Source organism: Simochromis diagramma, unplaced genomic scaffold (assembly GCF_900408965.1).
Source record: "Simochromis diagramma unplaced genomic scaffold, fSimDia1.1 OVJJ01000754.1, whole genome shotgun sequence".
Taxonomy (NCBI): Eukaryota; Metazoa; Chordata; class Actinopteri; order Cichliformes; family Cichlidae; genus Simochromis; species Simochromis diagramma.
The window spans coordinates 53,044-77,198 of record NW_024387525.1 but is presented as its reverse complement, the minus strand read 5'-3'; the positions used below and the strand labels follow the sequence as shown (position 1 = coordinate 77,198).

At 39.9% G+C, this 24,155-nt stretch overlaps 1 protein-coding gene across 4 annotated transcripts in view; it reads right to left on the bottom strand.

The window, feature by feature from the left end:
• Window positions 1-24,155, bottom strand: part of LOC120727341 (tumor necrosis factor receptor superfamily member 14-like) — a 35,535-nt gene that overhangs the window by 5,741 nt on the left and 5,639 nt on the right. For 2 of the 4 annotated variants that reach the window (XM_040021561.1, XM_040021559.1), the window contains exons 2-4: window positions 16,289-16,376; window positions 10,092-10,199; window positions 5,547-5,622 (exon numbers count right to left, since the gene is read on the bottom strand). In XM_040021561.1, the coding sequence (XP_039877495.1) occupies window positions 5,547-5,622; window positions 10,092-10,195 (180 nt within the window). In that variant the 5' untranslated portion in view covers window positions 10,196-10,199; window positions 16,289-16,376. Of the gene's footprint in view, window positions 1-5,546; window positions 5,623-10,091; window positions 10,200-16,278; window positions 16,377-24,155 lie in introns of all 4 variants that reach the window. The other 2 variants (XM_040021560.1, XM_040021557.1) reach the window with 1 other exon arrangement.

Genomic DNA, 24,155 nt, shown 5'->3' with positions numbered 1-24,155 from the left:
CTTTTGCAGACTCCAAGAGGTTTTCTTCCAAGATTGCCCTGTATTTGGCTCCATCCATCTTCCCAATGGAACTGACCAGCTTCCCTGTCCCTGCTGAAGAGAAGCACCCTCAGAGCATAATGCTGCCACCAATGTTCCCTCTAATTTTTCATGTGTCTGAGCAAACACAAACTCCCTGAGCGGTCCCTTGGACCACTGTGGGCAACAGCAGATGTGTGCACTGTGGTCACGCCAGCATCAAATCCATCCAAGTTACATAATAATAAAATAATCAAATCACAGCATTTACATTTATGTTAGATTACTTTTAATTAACTGCTTTAGCCCACATACAATGAAAATGTAAAAAAATCTTGTTCATGACCTGTGTAGTATGTTAACACTATTGGTGTAAAAGGTCAATGAAGATGCTTGCAGAAACAGATAACATGTATTGTGACTTGTAGGTCAGAGTTAAGGCACATTCTGCTTGGAAACTTTCGCACTTGCAGAAGCAACAGTTTTGTGTACAGGATGTTGATAATCAGATAAGAGAGAAGAAAGCGAGCAACAGGAAGCACCTGGAGGGACGTGAAAGCGGCACTTTAAGTGTGTTAAAATGTTGTTGAAATGAGTAACATTGAATAGTATATATATATATATATATATATATATGATTTTTTTTATACACACATTGCAACTGTGCTCATAGGAGTTGTCACTCGGTCAACTGAAGGTCAAAAACCAGGGTTTTAATAGTTTTGCAATTTTCATTAGTTTTTATTTTTATTTAGTTTTGACTTAAGATTTTCAATTTTATATCAGTTTTAATTAGTTTTTACCAATTGTTTGCTAGTTTAGTTTTTATTTTTTTGAAAATCCTTAGTTTCAGTTTAGTTTTGATTAGTTTCAGTTATAGTTTTAGTTGTGTTTGCAATAATTAAGTGTAACAAAATCCCAGTTTCATCATATCAGTTATGCTCTTCTGCTTATCCTTGGGTATGTTGCTATTCCAGCTACCATACCCTGCACCCTGGACAGGTCGCCTGTCTGTCGCAGGGCTAACACGCAGAGACAGACAACTCACATTCCCACCTATGGGTTCTTTAAATAAATAAATAAATAAATAAAGGCAGATGAACAACCATTGATACCAGGCAACTATAAAAATGTATATCTTGGCCCCAATGAGACTATTAACTCTTGCAGCACTGGGTGTTCGTAATTTTGGTTCAAGTGAATTGATAAACTTTTTGAAGGCAATTGACTCACACAGTTATGTAGATATCCCAGTCCTGTTGTCTCGGGATGCATCACGCTGCCTTGCCTGGGGTTAGCTTCTGTTTTCTGGGGATGAGGGTTAGGCGTGCTCCCTTACCTTCTCAAGGTAAGCTAGGTTAGCCTTCTTGTGTGAGCTTTTCAAGTGCACTTTAAGGTTTGTGGGATTTTTTTCCCTTTAGAAATGTCCCTCATAATTTGTCTCTTTCCACTACAAGACACTTGCTTTATCCAAAACACAGTCATATTCAAAGTAATCCCAAATTGGACTCTGGCGCTTTCTCCCAACTTTTCCTGACATGATTCTGCGCGTGGACAGAGCAACAACACAGACGACTCTACTAACGTACTGCCACCTGCTGGCATAATGAGACACAGCAAGAAAAAAATCTGGAAACTAAACTTTATTTTCACCCTTGACTATTGTATGACACGCACACATCAACGAAAACTAAACACATTTTTGCTATAAATTCAGTTAATTTTAGTTAGTTTTGTGAACACTCATTACAGTTTTAGTTAGTTTTCCTTTTTTTGTTTTTATTTTTATTTCCGTTAACGAAAATGTTTTTTCACTTCTAGTTTTCGTTATTTCGTTAGTTTTCGTTAACGATAATAACCTTGTCAAAAACGTCGTTCAGCGTGACTGACTGAACTGATATATTGTAGGGATGACCTTGAGTGCCGATGGATAGATGCTAACACGCTTAAACACATAATTAGGTTAATGCTTTTGATTAGAGAGTCCCCAACATGATAGGTTGAACCAAGATTGAATAATTAAGAGAACAATTGATGAACATAAGTTTGGGAGGCGTAGTAGGGAAAGGTGTTTTGTTTCCTTTGCAGGAGATTTCGGGACCACAGCGACCACAGGGGTAGCGAGACTCCAGGGAGCACCGGACCGAACGAAACCACCAGAGAGGGGCACCCATAAGAAGCACAGAGCTCCACAGTTGAATAAAATTTGTTGTTTAGGAGATTAAAAGCTTGTTAAGGTTAAATGTGAGCATAAAGGTAATGCAGAGTAATGAGAGCAACTTTAGTGATAGTTTCCAGGATTTCTATGTTAGGTAAATTGCCCAAGAAATGGTGCTAAGACCGGATTTATGTTATCCGTAGAGGGGGTGGGAAAACTTAACTCTATAGAGGCTGTTTCCAAAGAGTGATAAATGTAAGTAGGCCCTTTTACCGGGAAAAGCTAATTATATCTGTTGTTAGTAAACAGTAGTTATTGAGGGAGTCAGTTAATTAGATTAACTAATAGAATTAGTTAAAGAGGGGATCTGTTAGGTGATAAATATATAATCTAAATGCTGATTAGTGTGTTTTATGAGAGGCCCAGACTTGCAGGCTGACAGGAAATTACATGCTTTTGCAGAGCGTGCTTTTGCAGCTAGAAAGTGAAGCCAACTAGGCTGTTTGTCGAAACTTAAAGTGTGGTGTGACGTAGAGAGCAAGTATATAAATACCTAGGCTTCCGTTTGTGCTTCAGACCTGGGGTTGTGTGTTTTGTGCTCAGGTCTCCATATCCCGGGTATGTAAAATAAAGATCATTTTTTGAAAGTAAAAGGACCACTTTTGAGCCGTGTCTTTCTTGGCCCTAAAGAATCCAAAAGAACTGGATTTAATAGAAGTAAAAATAACTTGAACTCCAATTTTGAAAACACTTTTTTTTTTTCACTAAAGCTCTGACTTGTAGTATGAGTCTGTGATTGAGTGCTGTAACTGTCTGCAAAATACAGTATATAATAACCAATGCTGGGCAATTAATTATATAGTTCTTCAAAAAAGTTACCGAGTTTTGCAAACAACAAAGTTTTTTGCAGCTGTTTACCTAAAAATGCTGCCAAGGTGTTTTTTTTTTTTTTTTTAAACAAAAATTTCAAACTATTTACAGAACAATCAGCTGTTCTGCATCAAATCTGATGCCACACAAACTATTTGTGCCACTCCAACAAATAATTTCTGTCCACTATGAGATAAAGGAGATCAACAGCCTGATACCTGCAGGCCTGACAACAGGAGATGTATCACTCCTGTAACACCTGTAACATTCAGTAGTCGCCTCATTGTTCTGACACACACAACAAAACTATTGACTACACTACACACTAACTACACAAGATTTGCGCTAAACGTCTCAAATCTCTCACATCTCACAACACCGCCGTCACTCCTAAAACTTCCCCCTCCCTAAACAACTAAATGACATGTTTTGATTGGTCGACTTGACATGGTACATTTAACCAATGGGAAAGGGTGGGGGGTGTTTTGGCTTCGTCTTTGCTCACAGGCAGAGAGCGCTTTCGAGCTTTTTCTTAATAAAACGCCGTTTTTACAGTTTCTTCCTGCAGTAAATATAAACAACAATAGTATCCAGGAAGAAAACCAAACATTGCAAATATTTTTATCATAACTCTGGTTTTACGTGGCTTATCAATACAATTTAAAAACTGGTATAAAGTCCACACTTTGTCCTGCTTACATCTCCAGTGGTTGTATTCATTGTCATTAATGTGGCTTCACTCCACATCAGCCACGCCGCTTTGCTAAAACACCGGTGTTGTGTCAGCACATAAGGACGATGTCATAGCCTGTCAACGACATTGATAAGCTGCGTATATACGAATGTGAATCGCGTGATTGGCTGGACTATGGGATAAGGTAGCATCGTTCTAATCCTATTCTAGAGCAGCCAGTCATTTACTGACAATGCAAAACAGAATTGTTAACGTATCTACTTTAATTTCAATTCAGGTTAGATTTTTTTTTTTGTGCGCAACGCAGATTTTTTCTGCGCAAAGACTGTGCCAACAGTGCGCAATTGCGCACGCGCGCAGCATAGGGGAAACACTGGCTGCCACCACCATATTTGACAGCGGTGATGGTGTGTTCAGAGTGATGTGAAGTGTTAGTCTTACGCCACACATAGCATTTTGCATTTTGGCCAAAAAGTTCCATTTTGGTCTCATCTGACCAGAGCACCTTCTTCCACATCTTTGCTGTGTCCCCCACATGGCTTGCGGCAAACTGCAAACGGGACTTCTTATGGTTTTCTGTTAACAATGGCTTTCTTCTTGCCACTCTTCCATAAAGGCCAGCTTTGTGCAGTGCACGACTAATAGTTGTCCTAGTTGACAGATTCCCCCACCTGAGCTGTAGATCTCTGCAGCTCGTCCAGAGTCACCATGGGCCTCTTGGCTGCATTTCTGATCAGCGCTCTCCTTGTTCGGCCTGTGAGTTTAGGTGGACGGCCTTGTCTTGGTAGGTTTACAGTTGTGCCATACTCCTTCCATTCCTGAATGATCGCTTGAACAGTGCTCCGTGGGATGTTCAAGGCTTGGGAAATCTTTTTGTAGCCTAAGCCTGCTTTAAATTTCTCAATAACTTTATCCCTGACCTGTCTGGTGTGTTCTTTGGACTTCATGGTGTTGTTGCTCCCAATATTCTCTTAGACAACCTCTGAGGCCGTCACAGAGCAGCTGTATTTGTACTGACATTAGATTACACACAGGTGCACTGTATTTAGTCATTAGCACTCATCAGGCAATGTCTATGGGCAATTGACTGCACTCAGACCAAAGGGGGCTGAATGATTACACACACACGTATTGGTCTTTCACGTGGAATTCCAATAAAATTTATTCATGTTTGTGGCTGTAATGTGGCAAAATGTGGTAAAGTTCAAGGGGCCGAATGCTTTTGCAAGCCACTGTATATTTTTGCCTCAACATCCACCTTTGTTGTAGCATTTGTGTAACATACTAATTACATCACGGGGCACTCTGCAGCATTACTGTGACAATCATGCACATTAGGAGGTACTGTATTGTAATACAAAACCAGCCAATGTGATTGAAGTTGTGGAGTGTCTGAGTAGACGGAACACTGGTTTGAGCGTAGAGTCAAGGAGGCCATTTACATGAAAAGGGAACAACCATCTCCGAATTGAGGAGCGGGCCTAAGGGTAGATCTTTCTCCATCTTACAATGCTGTGATTGAAGCCATTCCCCAAAACTCTGTGAATGGTACTTATGACCATTGATCAATGGTCTGCTAAAAAAAAATGTTCTAAAACATTTGCGTATTAAAGCTGAAATTACCTTTAGGTTTCTGCATGTGGTGGCATTCTGTTACTGTATACTTTTTAACTTTGACTTTTTAACAGAGAGTATCAGGAGAAGAAGACATGAAGTAAAAACATGAATAAGAACGAGCAGAGGACGCTCAAGCCTTCAGGAGAGCTGCTCAGCCAGGTGAGCTGTAACTTTCTGTAAATATTTTACCAGAAATGTTGCTGCGTTTCCTTCTTGAAGACATCTGATCTCAAAGTTTCCTTGGTCCAAAAGCAGAATCATGTCTCTGAGATTTGAGACGATGGAGTGCTAGCAAGAAGAACAGCTGGACAACACCTGGAAACACAAATTTTTTTATTTTTTTTTTCCCCGCCATCCATCCTTACATGCAGACCCTTAATATCGACACAACAGACGAAACATATGCTAAGTACAAATGAATGAAAGTAAAATAATAATAATAATAATAATAATAATAATAATAATAATAATCTTAATTTGGAGCATCATGTCCTTGATGTTCTGTACTCTGGAAACAAAAGCCAAGGAAAATGAAATGAAAGTCAGTGTGCACAGGGATGCTGGTTCACCATGGATTTACTTTTCCCACATTCCTCTGATCTGACGTTAAAGAGTTCAATGTGAAAATGTAAAACTTCCAAGACGCTTTGAAAATCTTGGTGACAAAATAAAGAGTCATGGTGGAGTTTATCAAATTATCTCATGGAACTGTTTGTTTGCACGAGTGGATTCATTTAATGGGAGAAGTCGGATGCATCAAGCTAACGTTTCATTCATGAGGATTTACATTTCAAGTTTAACAGCTTGCTCTGTTCCAAAGTCCAAAAGTGTCTTTGGAGTATTTCACCTACATTTGAGGCCAAAGCATCTCAATCTGAGTGATTCTGAATCTGAAGTCCCGATTTTAATTAGGTCACGCCAAAACATTCATTTTATTTATTTTTTTTTTTTAATGTCATTCAGAGGTGAATTGCTGCTCCGTTTTGTATCCTTGTGCTGCTGCCTTAGTGCTCTTGAGCTTCAGCACATAAACTGATGTGTGGACATCAGCGTTGGGAAAGTTACTTTGAAAAAGTAATTAGTTATAGTTACTAGTTACTTCTTCAAAAAAGTAACTGAGTTACAAGATTCTAAAAGTAATTTCTTTACGTTTAATTACTTGACAAGTAACTATTGCATTACTTAAAAAAAAAAAAAAAAGTTTAACCATTGGGGGTCCAGGGTATAATTGGCCATTTTTAACTACTTTTGATTTTCCCTACATTTGACCTTTAAAAGCAATTTACTTGTCTTGTTTGGTATCCTTCTTTTCAGCACAACCTCAAATGTCTGAATTTTCAGTTATGTTTTCATTTTGATATACTGTATTAACACAATTGATCCAAAATCAGGAGAGAAAAAAAAAACAAAAAAAAAAAAAAACCTCAGAGTAGAAGTTATATATTTTTACTGTAACAACCACAAACATGTTTAATGAATCATATTTCATAAAATTAATTCAAATATAAATGGTCAAATTTAAAATCCTATACACAAGTTTTGCAAACAATAAAGTTATTTGCATCCATTTACCTTTTACCCCACTTTAAATAACCATTTCAAACTATTTACAGAACAATCAGCTGTTCTGCATTCAATAAGATGCCACACAAATTATTTGTGCCACTCCAAATATTTCTGTCCACTATAAAGGAGAACATCACAGCCTGATACCTGCAGGTCTGACAGGAGCAGGTGTATCACTCCTTTTTCTACCTGGAGACAGCAGTCGCCTCATTGTTCTGACACACTACACTACACTAGCGCTGTCCTTAGACAGTAAACGTGACAAAACTATTCAGGAAAACACACGTATATATTGTTTATCATGACTCTGGTTTTACGTGGCCTATCGACACAATTTAAAAACTGGTATATATCACCTTGTTGCTTTGTCTTGAAGTGGTCATGTGATTGGCTTACCACAACTACTTTATTCTTCCTCAGTCAAACAGCAGCACTCATGCGATTGTTTTGCCTCCCTGAGCTCCAGGTGTTGTGCTAGAAAGTGATTGCCGTCCGCGGGAGTGCGCAGCTGCTTAAAGCTGTAGCGCCCAGATTACTTACAGCTTCTTCCGTGTGACTGATATAAGATGCGGTAAGCTGAAGACAACTTCAACCATCTGTTTGTTGAAAAATAGTAACGCGACCGCAGCTGATTGTCTTGTTAGTAACTATAACGGCATTGTAACCACACAAATAGTAATTACATTACTCGTTACTGAAAAAAGTAACGGCGTTACTAACGCCGTTACTTGTAACACCATTATTCCCATCACTGGTGGACATTCTCCATCAGGATTTTCTGGTAGAGAGCAGAATTCATGGTTTCATCAGTTATAACAGAGCAGCCCAGACCATCCACACTACCACCACTGTGTCTGACTGCTGCTGCGATGTTCGCTTTCTGAAATGCCATTATTTTGATGCCAAATGTAACGGGACTCAAACTTTCCAGAAAGTTCAGCTTTTGTCTCGTCAGTCCATAGAATATTTCTGAGAAACCCCAGGAAAATCTATGTTTCTTGGCAGATGTGACACGAACCTTTCCTCCTTGAACTATTCATTTTTGCCCAGTCTCTTTCTTATTGTTGAATCATGACTTTTGACCTTAACCCTATTGTAGGGTCTATCTTACTATATAAAGCCCCTTGAGGCAACTGTTGTTCTGACTTAGTGCTGTATTAAATTGAATTAACTGAGCCAAGTGATGTCTACAGGTCTACAGATGTAGTTCTGGAGTCTTCTTTGACCTCCTGGATGAGTCGTTGATGGTTCCTTGGAATAGTTTTATATTTTCTTCAATAAGAGCAGAAAGCAGTGATGCCAACTCCTCAGTAAGGAAAATCACTATTGGCTGTCCTAAAAGTTGCTAGAAGTCGCTAAATGACATCATCGCGCAATTTGCATAATTGGTCATGCTAATGTATGGTAACCTACACTGTTGGAGAGAGAAATAACATCGTGGAAGAGACAGAGTAAAAAACGTCCTAAATGCAGTTAGAATTTATTTAGAACTACAAATTAAATTTCTTGTAGCAATTATTGTTTTTTTTAATGTCACAATTCCAACCCTGCTCCTTTATCCGGGCTTGGACCGGCAAAAGTGACCCAAAATAGGCACTCTTTTGGAGTTACCGTAATTGTCGGGCTATAAGCCGCTACTTTTTGCACAAGCTTTGAACCCTGCGGCTTTTAGTCAGGTGCGGCTTTTCTATGGATTGTCCATGATTTTTGTCATATCGTAAGACGATTTGTTTTGTTTGTTCCGCTGTTGTACGGCACTACGTTGCCTGGCGGAAGGATCGGGGTTCAAGAGTGGTATGTTGGTCACATGTCCATCCGCCAGGCAACATAGTGCCGTACAAGTAGCGCGAAAAACAAACTTCAAAGTAGCGCTACGCGTTCAGCGGGAGTCGTGGATGACCAGCGGCGATAAACTTGCGAAAAGCAAGTTATGCTTAACTCCACCGGTGGATTCTGACAGCGTGGAAAAGTGTGAAAACATCCACAATCACCAGCAGATTTCGAAGGGCTGGACTGCTGCATGATGAAGAGGAGGACACCGCCACGGCCCTTCTGAGGGTGTTCGACTCTGACACTGACAACGAGGACTTCTTTTGTTTTGAAAGTGACAACGAAGGAAAGAAGCTGAGAGTGGATGACGAAGCCACCCTGAGCCTGTTCGTATCCGACACTGGAGAAGAGGACTTTGGTGGTTTTAGTGCGCAGGAAGATGGTGGTGAATGACTGACTTTTCTCCTTGTTAAAGCTGTGTCGCTGCACCTGAGCCTAAAAGGTAGCCCGAATCTATTTTTCTGGTGTGCTGTAGGTTACTGTTATGTACTACATTTGTTACTCATTTATGAAGCACAGCACATGTGCAAATATGTACCCATAACTTGTTTTTCAAAATATTAATAAAAGGGGTGTGTCTCCAAACAGCCATCTCTTTCCTGACAATTCGCTTTGTGCATATTCTCTTACATATAAGTCAACATTGAAACACCTGCGGCTTTTGGTCAGGTGCGGCTAATGTATGTACAAAACAGCATTTTCCCCTGATTTTAGCTTGTGCGGCTAATATTCAGGTGCGCTTTGTAGTCCGGGAAATACGGTACTTTGTGTGTGTGTTTATGAGTAGTTTTAAACCTTGAGATCCACAAAACAGCATAACAGTGAAAGAAGAACTGATTGCGTTACAGTCAGTGCGGGAGCAGCGACTTCGCTCATGTGCGATTCATTTGCAGTTTGGACGCATAGGGGTGAACATCTCCTACCCTGATAGCAGCTGCATGAGGACTATCCTCCGCCTGTGAGCGCTTTGGTACGGGCGAGGTGCCAACGGCAGCAACCGCTGCTTGTTGAGAGTAAGAGCGATACGCGCTTTCACGTCAAAAAGTCGTCATAAATAAGTCTCCAGTAACACCAGAAAAAGTCGCCGATTTGTCGCTAGTCGCTTTTTAGAAAAAAAAGTCACTAAGGGGGTCTGAAAACCCGCTAAATATAGCGACAAAGTCGCTAACTTGGCAACACTGGCAGAAAGGCTCTGCAGTCAGCTGGAAACTGGAGAGAACCAATCAGAGTAAGCTACAGGCCAAACAACAGCTGAGCTTCACATATGAACAAAAAAGTTTGTGAAAAAGAATGTTTTCACAAACACTGACTCAAGAACAACATTTAGACACGCATTACCTTTCTGCAGTAGCAGGACCTGGTCCTCTGTCAAAATTTATAATACGTCGTAATGACCTGGTGCGCTTTAAGGACGCAGTCCCATTTTCAGTTACAGGAAACATCCTGACAGAAAGAAAAACAAAAACACACTTTCATTAATGTTTTTGGAAAAAAATTTACATTTTAAAATGTAAATATTTTAATAAAACTGAAGGAATAAGGGGGGGGGGGGGGGGGGGGGGGGGGGGAACCCATATAAAGAAGTCATTCACACGATGGACCACATTACATCAGAAATAACAAATGATCCACAACTGAAACTATCCTCTGTAGAAAATATGAGTCTAACCTCTGAACACTGTCAGGTTTACCATTATTTTATTCAGTTACAGCATCTTTTTGACCTTTGTCAGGCACAGAGAAACTTTGTAATGGTAAAAAATAATGATAAATGTGCATAGGTTATACTCTTATTCTGAAAAAGGTTTTATTTCCCTCTATGCACCTGTAGATGATTCAGGTGTGGAGAGTTTTCATATATTTGAAATTTAGATTTATCCTCTACAACAGTGGTTCTCAAACTTTTCACAATGAGTACCACCTCATAAACTGTCTCTTGAAGTACCACCCTTATGACTGACATTAAAGTACAGTAGTACACCACATATAGTTTACACAGACAATTTTATTTCTTATGTGAATGTTATTTATTTTAACTGTCATAAATAGGATGTGACATGTGATAATAATAGCAACTGTACTGCATTACACAACAACAATCTTTATTTATAGAGCACATTTAAAAGCCTTGGGCATACCAAAGTGCTTTACATAAAACAAAAAAAAAAACAAAAAAAAAAAAAACAGTTCACACATTAACATCAAATACATAAAGGTAACGAATTATGTTCACAGATAAAAGCCACCAATAAGAGTAAACTGCAGCACATAGGTTATAGCAAGGTAAGACTGTACCACCATGATAAAAGACACCAATAATGGAAAGATAGCAGAGAATTTAATACAATAGGTCAATAGGTCACTGCAAGCAAGCCAGCATTTAACTGGTAGAAAAGGCAAGTTTAAAAAGATATGTTTTTAGCTGTGATTTAAAAGAATGAATAGAATCAGACGCCCGGATGCCAATCGGGAGATTGTTCCACAGCTCCGGTGCAACTAGAGCAAACGATCGATCACCTCTAGATTTCAGTCGAGATCTGGGCTGAACCAGCAGTAACTGTGAGGATGACCTTAAAGCGCTAGCAGGAGCATATGGATTTAAAAGTTCCTTAAGATAGCTTGGTGCAGTGTTATTGGTAATTTTAAAAGTAAACAACAAAATTTTAAATTGAATACGATATTTGACAGGCAACCAGTGCAGATCAGCAAGGACAGGAGTAATGTGGGCAAACTTCTTGGTTTTAGTTAGAATGCGTGCTGCAGCATTCTGAACTGTCTGTAATCTATGTAAAAGGGAAGAGTGGAGACCACAATAGAGTGAATTACAGTAATCTAGCCTTGACGTTACAAAGGCGTGGATGAGCTTTTCTAGGTCTTTATACGGGATATAGTGCCTGGCCTTAGAAATAAGGCGAAGCTGGTAAAAACTAGATCTGACAACAGCAGACACTTGTTTATCAAGTGTAAATGAGCTGTCAAATAAGACACCCAGATTCCTAACAGTGTCAGAGAAAGAACTAGTGAGAAAACCAAAGGCATCCCGAAGTTTGGCACGAAGGGCATTACTACCAAAAATCATAATTTCGGTTTTCTTATCATTAAGGATAAGAGTATTTGCCAAAAGCCATTTCTTGACCTCACACATGCATTCTCGGAAGCTATTCAAAGACAGAGCAAGATCATCGTTTAACTCAAAATAGATCTGGATATCATCCGCATAATAGTGAAAAGCAATATGGTATTTCTCAAAGATAGCACTTAGAGGAAGCATGTACAATGAGAAAAGGGTAGGGCCTAACACAGATCCCTGGGGGACACCACAGCAAACAGGTACAGCCGAAGAAGAGGATGTGGCCAGATGTACCGAAGAGAGCCGATTGGAGAGGTAAGATTTAAACCATTGTCCATTGTCAGCCATTAGTAAAAGATCATTGAAAACACGAAGCAGCGCTGATTCAGTGCTGTGATGTTGTTTGAAGGCCGATTGAAATTTATCATTTATATTATTCTCATCCAGGTAGGTCTGCAGTTGAAGCAGAACCACCTTCTCAAGAATTTTAGCCAGAAAGGGAAGCTTAGAAATCGGCCTATAGTTGGCAAAATCACTATGATCAAGGTTCCTTTTTTTTAGAACAGGTTGAATTATAGCATGTTTGAGAGCTGAAGGTACATAGCCAGAAAGCAAGGAAAGGTTCAATATGGACAATAAACAAGGTCCAATTGCATTAAAACAATCCTTGACTATACGGGATGGGAGAACATCATGTACAAAATTAGTATTGTTCAGTTTATCAATTAGACGCTTCAGAGTAGAGAGTGAAACGGGTTCAAATTGATAAAGAGTAGCAGAACAATCAGGAATAGACATACTATCAGTCACCAAAGGAAGAGTAGATTTAAGAGATAAAACTTTATCTAAAAAATAGTTTGAAAATTTTTCACAAAGACCCGGGGAGCACGGCAGTGGCATAGAGGGGCAGGGGTTCACCACAGAGTTAAAAATTTTAAATAGAATTCAAGGATTATCACCATTAGTGGTAATAATTTTAGAGAGAAAAGCCGCTTTGGCCATTCTGGCAGCAGTTTGGAACTTCGAGCGGCTAATACGTAAAATATCATATGATGACTGGAGTCTATCATTCCTCCACTTCCTCTCATCCCGCCGACATATACGTCGTAAAGCACGAACAGAATCATTTAACCAACATTGTGAGTAAGTTCTGGGGCGTTTCATTTTGATAGGTGCAACAATGTTAAGAATCGAGGAACAAGTAGTTAAAAGAGTATTAGTAAAATTCTCAAGCGTGTGTGGAGTAAAACAATCCAGCATAATAAATGGGGAGTTCACAAAAGACGTAGAAAAGTTGACCACAGTATCAGCATTAATAGTACGCGTAGGGTAAAGAGGAGCCTCTAAGTATTGTCCAGTGTTGCCCAGGTCAACATCGAAGATAACCGGGGAATGATCAGAAAGTCCAGTATTTCTGATTTCCTTAATGCAAATATCCACATTAAATGAAAAAACCAAATCAAGGGTGTGGCCTTTAACATGGGTAGGCTCATTCACCCACTGAATAAGATTAAAAGAGTCAGTCAGTGCAAGAAAATCTTTAGCCAATTGGTCATCCATACAGCAGACATGAATGTTAAAATCACCAGAAATAATAACAGAACCATATTTAAAAAGAATGGATCCCAAAAAGTCAGCAAATTCAGAGATAAACATCTTATGATATTTAGGCGGACGATAAACCATAACACACAGAGTAGTCCGAGAGCCAGTCAATTCCAATAGTTGAGCTTCAAAGCTGGAATAGGTTGGGGAGGGTAGCAGCCGTGCTTCATGTTTATTTTTAAAAACCGAGGCTAAGCCACCACCTCTACCATTTAGCCTAGGTGAGCTAAAGAAGGCACAGTCAGGAGGGAGAAGCTCAGAGAAGGGGATGAACTCACCCGGAGAAGTCCATGTCTCCGTCAAGAATAGAACATCCAGTCCCGTGGTGAGAAAAAAGTCATTTAGGAGGAAGGCCTTATTTGAAAGAGACCTAACATTAAATAAGGCCATCCGAGTCCGAGGAGCCAAGTCCTTAGTAGTAGCCCGTCGCAAGGTGCTAAGGTTGTTATGTTGAACACCACGGCCAGGCGGTGTTATCCAAGATCGAGCAGAGTGGTAAGCCACTGGGCAGGCAGAGCAGGTTTGAAGGCCGACGGAGCATATCCAACGGTGGGTTAGCAGTCTAGCCGCAAAGCGGCTACTGAGATAGTGGATGAAACGAGATAGCTCATGGCTTGTAGCAGGGTAATCCGTAGCCATGGCTCTGATATAAGCCTTGAAGCGGACACGGACACCACTCCTTCTACCCCGTTTCCTGAGACGTTTCCTGCGGAGCATGGGAAGAGGTAAGTAGGTCACATTGGTGGGGGAGACTGGCATCAGGGGGATAGCGGCACCCGCGGTCCCAAGGCTGTCCAGTCGTTCAGAACAGGAAAACCGAAGATTCAGGAGCGTGTCTCTATCATAAGTTATTAGCGTACAATCACCCAGAGAACATAAAACCAAAGATAAAACAACGAGGAGTACAATGCCGAGGCGCAGACGGGGTCGAAGACGGTCAGCCATGCACACCGGTGCCATCTTGGAAAACATTCGCAGCAGGTGGGATATACAGTCTTTAAGAGATGACATTTGCATTTGTCCCTAACCTTCGGGAACCCTCACGTTAACTTTTATCAAGTGGAAAAAAGTTAGCGTTCATCCTCCAGCTTCACTGTTTATATTATGCAAACCATAGCTGTATAGCTAGCCACCACGCAGCACTTTATTATATACCAGCTAGCCCAACTTCAGTAACCCCACAAACACCACTGCTGTTTAGTCTTCTGTCTTCATTTATGTCAGAAGTGATAGCAGAGGTGTAGGTTTTACCTTTTGCTGTGGCGGGTAAGCTGCTGGATTTTTGACTTCACGACCCTCCTTCGTGGTTCATGCACGTCAAAAATCAGTTTGCTCTTCATGGCGTTTCAGCCCACAACACAAAATACCATCATGTGGGCCTTGCATGGGATCCCCCCACCCAAGGGAAATACACCGTTCTCAAGGCGCTGCTGCTCGGCACTACTCCCTCTCTGACGCAGAGTGGGCCGAGAAACCCCTCTCTCTCTCTGGCCTGGGTGATGGTACCGCTCTCAAGCTCATGGAGAGCACGCTGTTCTTGCTAGTAACGGATGACGGCGGATTCCTCTTCACTCACATCTTCCTCCGACAGTTGCCGGCACCAGTGCGAGCTGGCCCCCACCGATTCTCCCGGGGGCCTCCAACTCATCGATTGTGGGTGGGATTGCGGCACCATGGAAAAGGCTGTGTTTTTACCATCAGCGTGACAGGGCCGTGCCACCTTTGCTGTTTTAAGGCCCAGGGAAACGAGCCCACCAGCGCTCTGTAGCGGCTGCAACCGCTGGCAAAAAGGAAAGGCTGCTCTTCATAGAGGGCTCACGCTGGGGGAGACGTTTTCTGGTTGACTCTGGCTCCCAGAAGAGCCTTGAGAACTCTCGCGCCATCTTTTCATACCTCTACAATGGTATGTTATTTAATCTTAAAAAAAAATGGAGATTTCCCACATACCACCAGAGACAGCCCAAGTACCACTAGTGGTATGCATACCACAGTTTGAGAAAGACTGGTCTAAGGAGCTTGGAAAGAAAAGCATCTGGACTTCTTTCAGTTGCTTGAAGACATTTCACCTCTCCTCCGAGAAGCTTCTTCAGTTCTAAGGTCAAATGGTGGAGAGTCCCAGAGTTAAGTCCTAGGGAAGTGTCCACCAAGAGGGACATGGATGGACCCCCTGTTGATCCTCTACCTAATCAAACAAGCCAGGGTGTAAAAACGGGTGTAGGTAACAATCAGCCAAGGTTTTGGGTGAACCCGCTGTGAAACCTAGCCCCACCCTATCATGTGATTTCCTGAGGTCAAATGGGCCTGGATGTGAGTGGGCGTTAAGGCTTCTGGGAAAGGATCTCAAAACTGGATTATAGATGGCAGACGGTTGGTGTCGTAAACCACCACCTCCGTTCAAAGATGGTTGTTCACAGTGGACATAGATGGCTTCTTCTACTCCTCTTTCAAACCATCTGTCTTCTCTGTATAAAATGTGAACATTATTGCTTGCCTTCAACAACTTGAAAAGGACAAAATCATTGACCACCCTACATATCATCATCTATACCCAGGGGATGCTATACCTTGTATTTACGGACTTCCAAATATCTACAAAGAAGGGGTCCCACTCAGGCTCATTGTTAGCAGCTTAAACTGATATCTCTGTAACCCTTTCAGACTGGGTTATGAGACATTTGAGATTACTTCAATCTGTCAGAAAGATTTATTTTAAGTGATTTCTTCATTCAGGAGGTCTGAGATTAGGCCTGAGTGTGGCTAGAGAAATTGAACTCAACTTTCCAACAAATGTGGTTAATCATAGTTTATTCATGATTAAACAACTTTCTCACACAGGTTTGGATGGCTTACCTGGCTCCTGGGTAAAAGTTTCCATGGTCCAAAAGAAGAGCATGCCCCTGAGATTTGGGATGATGGAGTTTCTAACAGGAAGAACAGCCTGACAACATCTGGAAAAACAAAGAAAACCAATGATTTTAGATCAGGATTACTAACACCTGATGAAGCTGACCGTTTCTGTCTCACCTAATACAGTCAGGTTCTGAGCATCACGTAACCCACAAAGCAACAAAGCTATGATTCATTGATCTGAGTGATGCAAAGCTTTTTTTTTTTTTGGTTATTCATTCTGGGAACAGAAACCTTTGTCCAGAAGGAAGAGGGAAGGAGGAACAAACTGCAAAAGTATGTTGAGTCATCAAGAAACATTGAAGCAGTTAACTGCTGTATGTGTCTGCTGTAATGTGGTGATGGTTCAGCACTGATAAACCAATCAGCTGTTAGATCGCTTCATTTCCTGACAAATGTCCAAGACACCAAGGAAAATCATAGAAGAGATTCAACATAAGCTCGATAATATGAAACCAACATGATGTTATCAATGTGGAAACGAGAAAGATGTCTCAAACATGAAAGGCACTGGTTCCCTTTGAAGCACACAACTTTGGCTTTGAATCAAAAACGGTTGCCACATATTTAAACTCTGAGCACATTCTGACTTAAATGGATATGACCTGATGAGTACATGTTCTAAACTCAATGCTCATTTCTTTTGTATTAGATATGTTTTAGCCAGTCCTGTCTGGCAGCCTCTGCAATCTGAATTATGATCTGAATGCACCGTTGTGCCAAACAGATTTGCTTTTCCAAGACAAGCTCTAGAAAGTCTGTACAGGCTCCTCTTGTTTGTGTGGTTTTTAATATAATGTATTAATTTCTATTGTTACTCACAATATATATGTAATATAACAATGTCAAAGCTGACAGACAGAAAAGAGAAACAAAGACAATAGAGAATATAAAAAAAAAAGGATAGACCACAAATAGAAAAGCACAACTGCACCTGTAACTCAAATTATTTTTAATTTTCAAATCTGCAGCACAGTTACAGCTAGGGCTGCCACAAACGATTATTTTTGCGATTAGTCGACTAATCAGATCATGCATCTATTGGACGTAAAACATACAGCTTATTGCACCAGAACGCATCAGCTCTTATATAACTATCATTAGCTTACAGCTTTAAGTGTTTAAGGTATGTGCTAACTAAAAATAAAGACAAGATGATAGTTTATTAAATTTTAATGAAATCTGCAGGCTGTGTCGGTGAAGTTTAATAAACTCCTTGCTATCTAAATTATAACGGGACACCGGAGTATATTCTCGAGCATCTCACACTTCTGATGATTAGTTGTCTGCTTGACGTTTATTCAGCTGTGTAAAAACTATAACTTTAATCTCAGCCAAACTGATTTACTCAGGAACAAATAAAATACTTTAAAAAAAAAAAAAAAAAAGCCAAACAATAACATTTTTAAGTTATCTAAGTCAGCGGCCCCCAACCTTTTTTGCGCCACGGACCGGTTTATGCCCGATAATATTTTCACGGACCGGCCTTTAAGGTGTCGCGGATAAATGCAACAAAATAAAACTAGTACCGGTACCGAAAAAATAAGATTTATTCATAACACACGTGAAAAGACCCAACAATAACAACGATAACAAAATAACGCTCAAAACCAAAAAAAAAAAAAAAAAAAAAAAAAAAAAAAAAAAAAAAAAAAAAAACCCACCCTGAAAACCATACATTTCACACCTGAGCCTCAACTCTCGCGGCCCGGTACCAAACGACTCTCTCTAAAGTGGTGATGGTTCAGCACTGATTCACCAATCAGCTGTTAGATCGCTTCATTTCCTGACAAATGTCCAAGACACCAAGGAAAATCATAGAAGAGATTCAACATAAGCTCGATAATATGAAACCAACATGATGTTATCAATGTGGAAACGAGAAAGATGTCTCAAACATGAAAGGCACTGGTTCCCTTTGAAGCACACAACTTTGGCTTTGAATCAAAAACTGTTGCCACATATTTAAACTCTGAGCACATTCTGACTTAAATGGATATGACCTGATGAGTACATGTTCTAAACTCAATGCTCATTTCTTTTGTATTAGATATGTTTTAGCCGGTCCTGTCAGGCAGCCTCTGCAATCTGAATTATGGTCAGAATGCACCGTTGTGCCAAACAGATTTTCTTTTCTAAGACGAGCTCTAGAAAGTCTCTACAGGCTCATCCTGTTTGTTTTTTAATATAATGTATTCATTTCTATTGTTACTCACAGTATGTGTGTAATATAACAATGTCAAAGCTGACAGACAGAAAAGAGAAAGAAAAACAATAGAGAATATAAAAATGGATAGAGCACAAATACAAAATCACAACTGCACCTGTAACTTAAATTGTTTTGGATTTCCAAATCTTCAGCACAGTTACAGTCCATGGCTGCTCTCATGATCCTGGAGCAGAACGACACTAACACAGTCATCTGCAGACCATAGACGCATGTCTCTGACAGTTTCAGACCTGCTCTCACACATATGTATGGACAGGATTAATTGTAGAGATGAGATAACGTATCCATGTGGGAGCGAGTCGGGGAGCAGACCTGGTTAGACAGGATCCCATTTATCCCGGTTCTTTGTACCCTGTTAGTCCAGAATCCAAACCAAATGATACTTACTCATGTTGAACTGTTCTAGAAACTTTCTCATTACAAATTTGAGGCTGAAGAATAATCAACAAACCGTAAATGAGCATAAGAAGCTTTTCTTCTCTCCAGGTATTAAAAATTAGGTTCAGTGAGGTCACTGAAGACAAGCTCTGTTCCTCTGTAAACAAACTGGAATGACTCAGGCACTACTCTGTGTCTGGTGATGATAGTAATGATGAAGGAAAACAAACTCCTCCTTAGGACGTCAGCCTGTATATTGTGTGTGTGCGCACTTGTGAAAAGAGAAGCGATACATGAAGATAAAATGAATGAGAGGCTTGAACAAGTCAGTGATAAAACCAAACATCTATCAGCATTTATTAAGATTCTAGAAGAACACAAAACAACAGAAGCTGCTATAAAGGCTTGAAAGAAAATACAATCACTGCTGCTCTGGCTGGGTCAGAAGCAGAAACGAAAGTTTTAGTAGAGCTGTGTACAGAACGCTCATGTAGACGTCAGCAGATATCAGTGGTGCTGATAAAGGGAATTTAGAACCATGTGAAAATGCTGTCCTTAAACTATGACAGCGATGATGCTAAAGTAAAGTTTTGTTGATGACTATAGGATTGCAGAAGCTTCATAATATGTTGAACTATCCAATAATTAAGCCAGAAGATGGTGGCGTGTTACAATTTTTTGCATTGTTCCTCACAGGATGTTTAAATGCAATGTTTGGTGTTATGGAAGACTTGGATAATGCCACAACTACAAAGGCACTTGTTAACAAGCTCCACCGTGAGCTTCAAGAAATACGGAGAAAGGCTGCAAGTGGTCTGCAGGAGAAATCAAAGATAAGCATGAAGACAAGCTTGACAACAAGCAAGCTAAGTATATGCTTCACCCAATTTATGGTAACTAAGGCAAAACATCTACCAGCACGAGAGACTGAACACAGCAGAAATTATGATCAAGAGGTTCAGAAACCCTGAAACCAGCACAAGTATTTACTTCATGGCTTTCCCTTCCAAAACTGAGTTTGGAAATGATAAAGAAGTCACAACAAAAACACCAGCAGCTTTGGTGGATACTAACAACAGGCCTTTAATTAATTGTAGAGGTGAACAACACAATCTTTTAGTCTGTAAAAGTCCAAAATAACCCACATGTAGAAAAGACTGACTGTTTAAGAAGCAAAAGTCAGCAAAGGTCAGACAGCAGCTGTAAAGATTAATTTCAAGAATGTTTTCAACTGCATCCGATGCTACAGCACATGATTGCTAAAGAAAACAGTTTAAAGTGTTTTTGAAAATCAGCTGAAACTTCTGGTCTCACTGTTCTTCCTGTTGTTCCACGTCAGTTAACGTGGAAAAGGGAACCAAAGTAGTAACAACCTCTGCCTATCCGGTCGTTAAGTGATGACGTGACGAATCCTACTTCCGGGCCTAAAGTAGTCTGCGTTTAATATGGCTTTTGTGTTGTTAACATGTTTAATGTTATGTATTTTCTTCTATTTAATTTCAAAAAGCTCCTAAAACAGTCAGTGATCACTGTTGACCTCCCTCGGCTTTTATTACCGCTAATCATTTATTTAAGCTCAGTTTTTAAAACCTTAGGATGTAACTACAGCCCAGCCCATGCAGCAGTATATGAATGACTAACCTCGTATTGTGGATGGATTATCTCAGTTGTTCTCCTGGCTGAAGTTTGGTCCTTTTACAGCATCCTGCCATGCGATTACATTTGTTCCTGACCACCGAGAACACTCACGTTAACTTTTATCGAGTGGAAAAAAAAGTTAGCTTGTTTAAATTATGCTAACATAGCTGTGTCGCTAGCGGTCACGTAGCACATCATTAAATGCCAGCTAGCCCAACTTCAGTAACCCTACAAACGTCACTGCTGTTTAGTTTTCTGTCTTCATTTATGTTGAAAGTGATAACAGAGCTGTACATTTTAATTTGTTTCCAAAACCCCGCAGTCAGGACATGCTATATTGTATTTAGATAGAAGCTAGCGAGCTAACTTCCTGCTAACTTCTAACTCCGTTAAATGTCATAAATTCCGTTTTCATGGATGCCTGGATGTTAAACTCAATTGTTACACCTGGTAGAGCAGAACGCTGATCATTTTATTAAAGATGAAAGACTTTAGACAGTTTTTCAACTCTCAGTAATGCCATAGTGATCGTTTGATATATGGACCTGCAGCGGAGTTTAGGCCCAGACACGGCTAGTGACGTCAGACTTAACGACCGGATAGAACCTGCTAATTTGGCTACTTTTCCTACAGAGTCATTGATGAGCCAGACTGGAATTTCTGGACAAGCAGCTTATTGTCTATTGTGAATGAACTGGAATCAGCAGTCTCAAGAGTAGATCATTTATCCAGCTGTCAGAGGTATTTTCTCAGAAAGGTGTTTCTGTAACTACACTCAAAAAAAATGAAATTGGATGGTTGTTACATTTACAAAATTCAAACTTGTAATGTGAACAAAATAATTTCATGTTTCTGTGGTGAACGTAATTAAATCCTGTAGGACCTGCATGAAATCCAGCAACTTAATTTATTCTTGTTGAGATGACATGATACAATCTAGTAAGAGTGGTTAGTTGCCTGGATTAACAAAATTCACAAGATCACACAAGAGTTCAAACCACAGGAAAATCACTGGGGTTAGAAGAGAAAGACAACCCTAAACACACTACGTATATGCCTTATTGTGGTTTAACCTGTAAAGGACAAAAACGTACAGAAAATTCTATATAAAGCCTTGTAATCATAGTTTCCCTATTTTTTTTTGAAGGCTAGATTGACAGCTCGGTGGCAAGGGTTAGCACTGTTGCCTCGCAGCAAAGTGGTCTTGGGTTCAAATCTGCAATCTGGCCAAGTTTGCAGTGGGTTCTCTCTGGGTACTCTGGTTTCCTGCCACAGTTAGTCATGCAGTAATTAGGGTTAGGTTAATTGGTGTTTCTAAAATATCTGTGAACATGAGTGCAAATGGTTGTCTGTCTCTCTGTGATAGACTGGTGACCTGTCCAGTACTCTTTCATGTTAACCAGACTCTAGACTTTGTTGAACACTCCAAAAAAATAACTCTTTAAATGAACTTAAAATAATCATGGAAAGGATTTCCACATTAATAAATGGATTTCTATTACGAATAAGCATTTTTGTTACAAAAATGTAATTTGCATGGGTTGGATCAAGTCAATTAAATTAAGTTGGACTCAACTGTAGTAAAACAGTTGATTCATCATTACTTAATCAAGTTAGTCCAACTCAAGTACATTAAGTTGGAATAACAGAATTGCATAATGCTAAAATAAAGCAATTTAATTACGTGCAATTTCTTTCCATGATTTTTTATGTTCATTCAAAGAGTTATTTTTTTGAGTGTAAAGATAAATTTCCCCTTCAGGAGGTTGTTAAATGTTGGCCTCTTTAAACGGATTAAACAGGGAAAACAGAGACAAGAATAATCTTAATACAGGAGACTTGACAGAGCATGAAATATCACTGAGGGAGGAATAAAACTTACAAGACTCAATACATAGAGAGAAAAAGAAGCACTGCAAACATTAAGCAGCCTGGAATCTCAGGATAAAACTAGAAAGTCAAAACTTCAAGCAGAGGATATACAGACCCAGGACCAGGCTTGGATAAGATTTAGTACATGTGCTTTTTGGCAACTCATTTAAAAGGTGGGATAACTATTTAGTAGAAGAAATGTATGTATGTGTTGGTAAAGTAATTGCTGTTTGTTTCTGATATTAGTTGTCTTTATTATTAAACAGCACTTCTATATAAACATGAGCACATGAACCAAAAACTTGTCTGAAAGTGGAGACAAACAGTTTCGATCTGTCTCTTCATGTCTGGAGTGTGTTGATTATGTAAAATACAAAACTGGACTAAAGTCCAAGAACCCACTAAACTGTGCAAATCTATGTTATACAGAAATATAAAAGAAACAAACCAGGAACTTAAAAAAGAGAATAAAAGCACAGATAAGAGACATAAAACGTCCAAACTAGGATGCCACGCTCTGACTGCAGGTGTTGTACCAAAAACTGATCGTTGGGTAACAGATTGCCACATTTTAACTATTGCAAATGACGTGTTGACCCATAATCTGTGAAACATATGTCAAACATCTTTAGTCCTAAACAACATTCCTGTTACAGGGTAGAAGCTTCAGTCATGTTTTAGCAAAGTGACTTTCATATATGCTTTATTTAACCAGCTAGAGTCTCATTGACATTAAACATATCTTCTTTAAGAGAGATCAGGCCAAGAGGGAAGCAGACAATCCAACAAATATAAGATAATAGTTCTATGAAGATCATTTAGGTGGACAGCAAGGAGTGGACTGACTGTAATGCAGGTGCACTAACACAGAGTCATACAGATACTTGGAGTCAGCTCATTTCTTTCTTTAATGTATAACCCCGTCATAAATCCTGTTGACTACAGCCTATTTAACAACACACACACAGAAATCACATTTTAGCACAACACTGTGTGCACATGGACCCCCAGATATCAGGTGTAACAGTCCAATCTAAGCTGGGAGGAGACATAACACCAGCTCTCAGCTCACACTTTACTTTAATCTCTTCAAGTCTGAGCAAGTCTGACTTATTAATCTCTGTTTAGACTTGACACTTGCAGACAGGTCTGACTAGTTGTACAGTTCATACTGTCTACAGGTTTATACAGGCTCTGTTATCACAGCAAGATCAGTCCAAAGTTCAAAGTCAAACAGTTGAGTGTACGAGTTAAACTGTAACATGAATCCATCGATCATTGATCCCAGAATATGCCTACAATAATTTGAATGCACTGATTCATGTTGAGTGTATAACCACAGAGCAGAGACCAAACACAGCAGCTTGTATAAGGACTCACTGACACTACTGTAGTAATAAGTGCACACGGTATGATTACAGCAGCACCACCCACACAGCTACACTCGATGTTGTTCACACGCAATATACTGTAATATATTTCTACTTTGTAATCTGTCCTCTACCGTGTGCCTTTCTCCTGTTTCTCATACATCCATCCTGCCTGTTGTTTATTCCTTCTGTTCTACTTTTATATAACAAGACCAAATACAGGGCTAATTCTACCGTCTGTCTCCAGGACAATGTAACAAAGCTCAGTAGCTGACACTGTAGCGTAAACAACAGCCGTTCACGTTACACCCAGGATCAGGGATCAGGGAGCG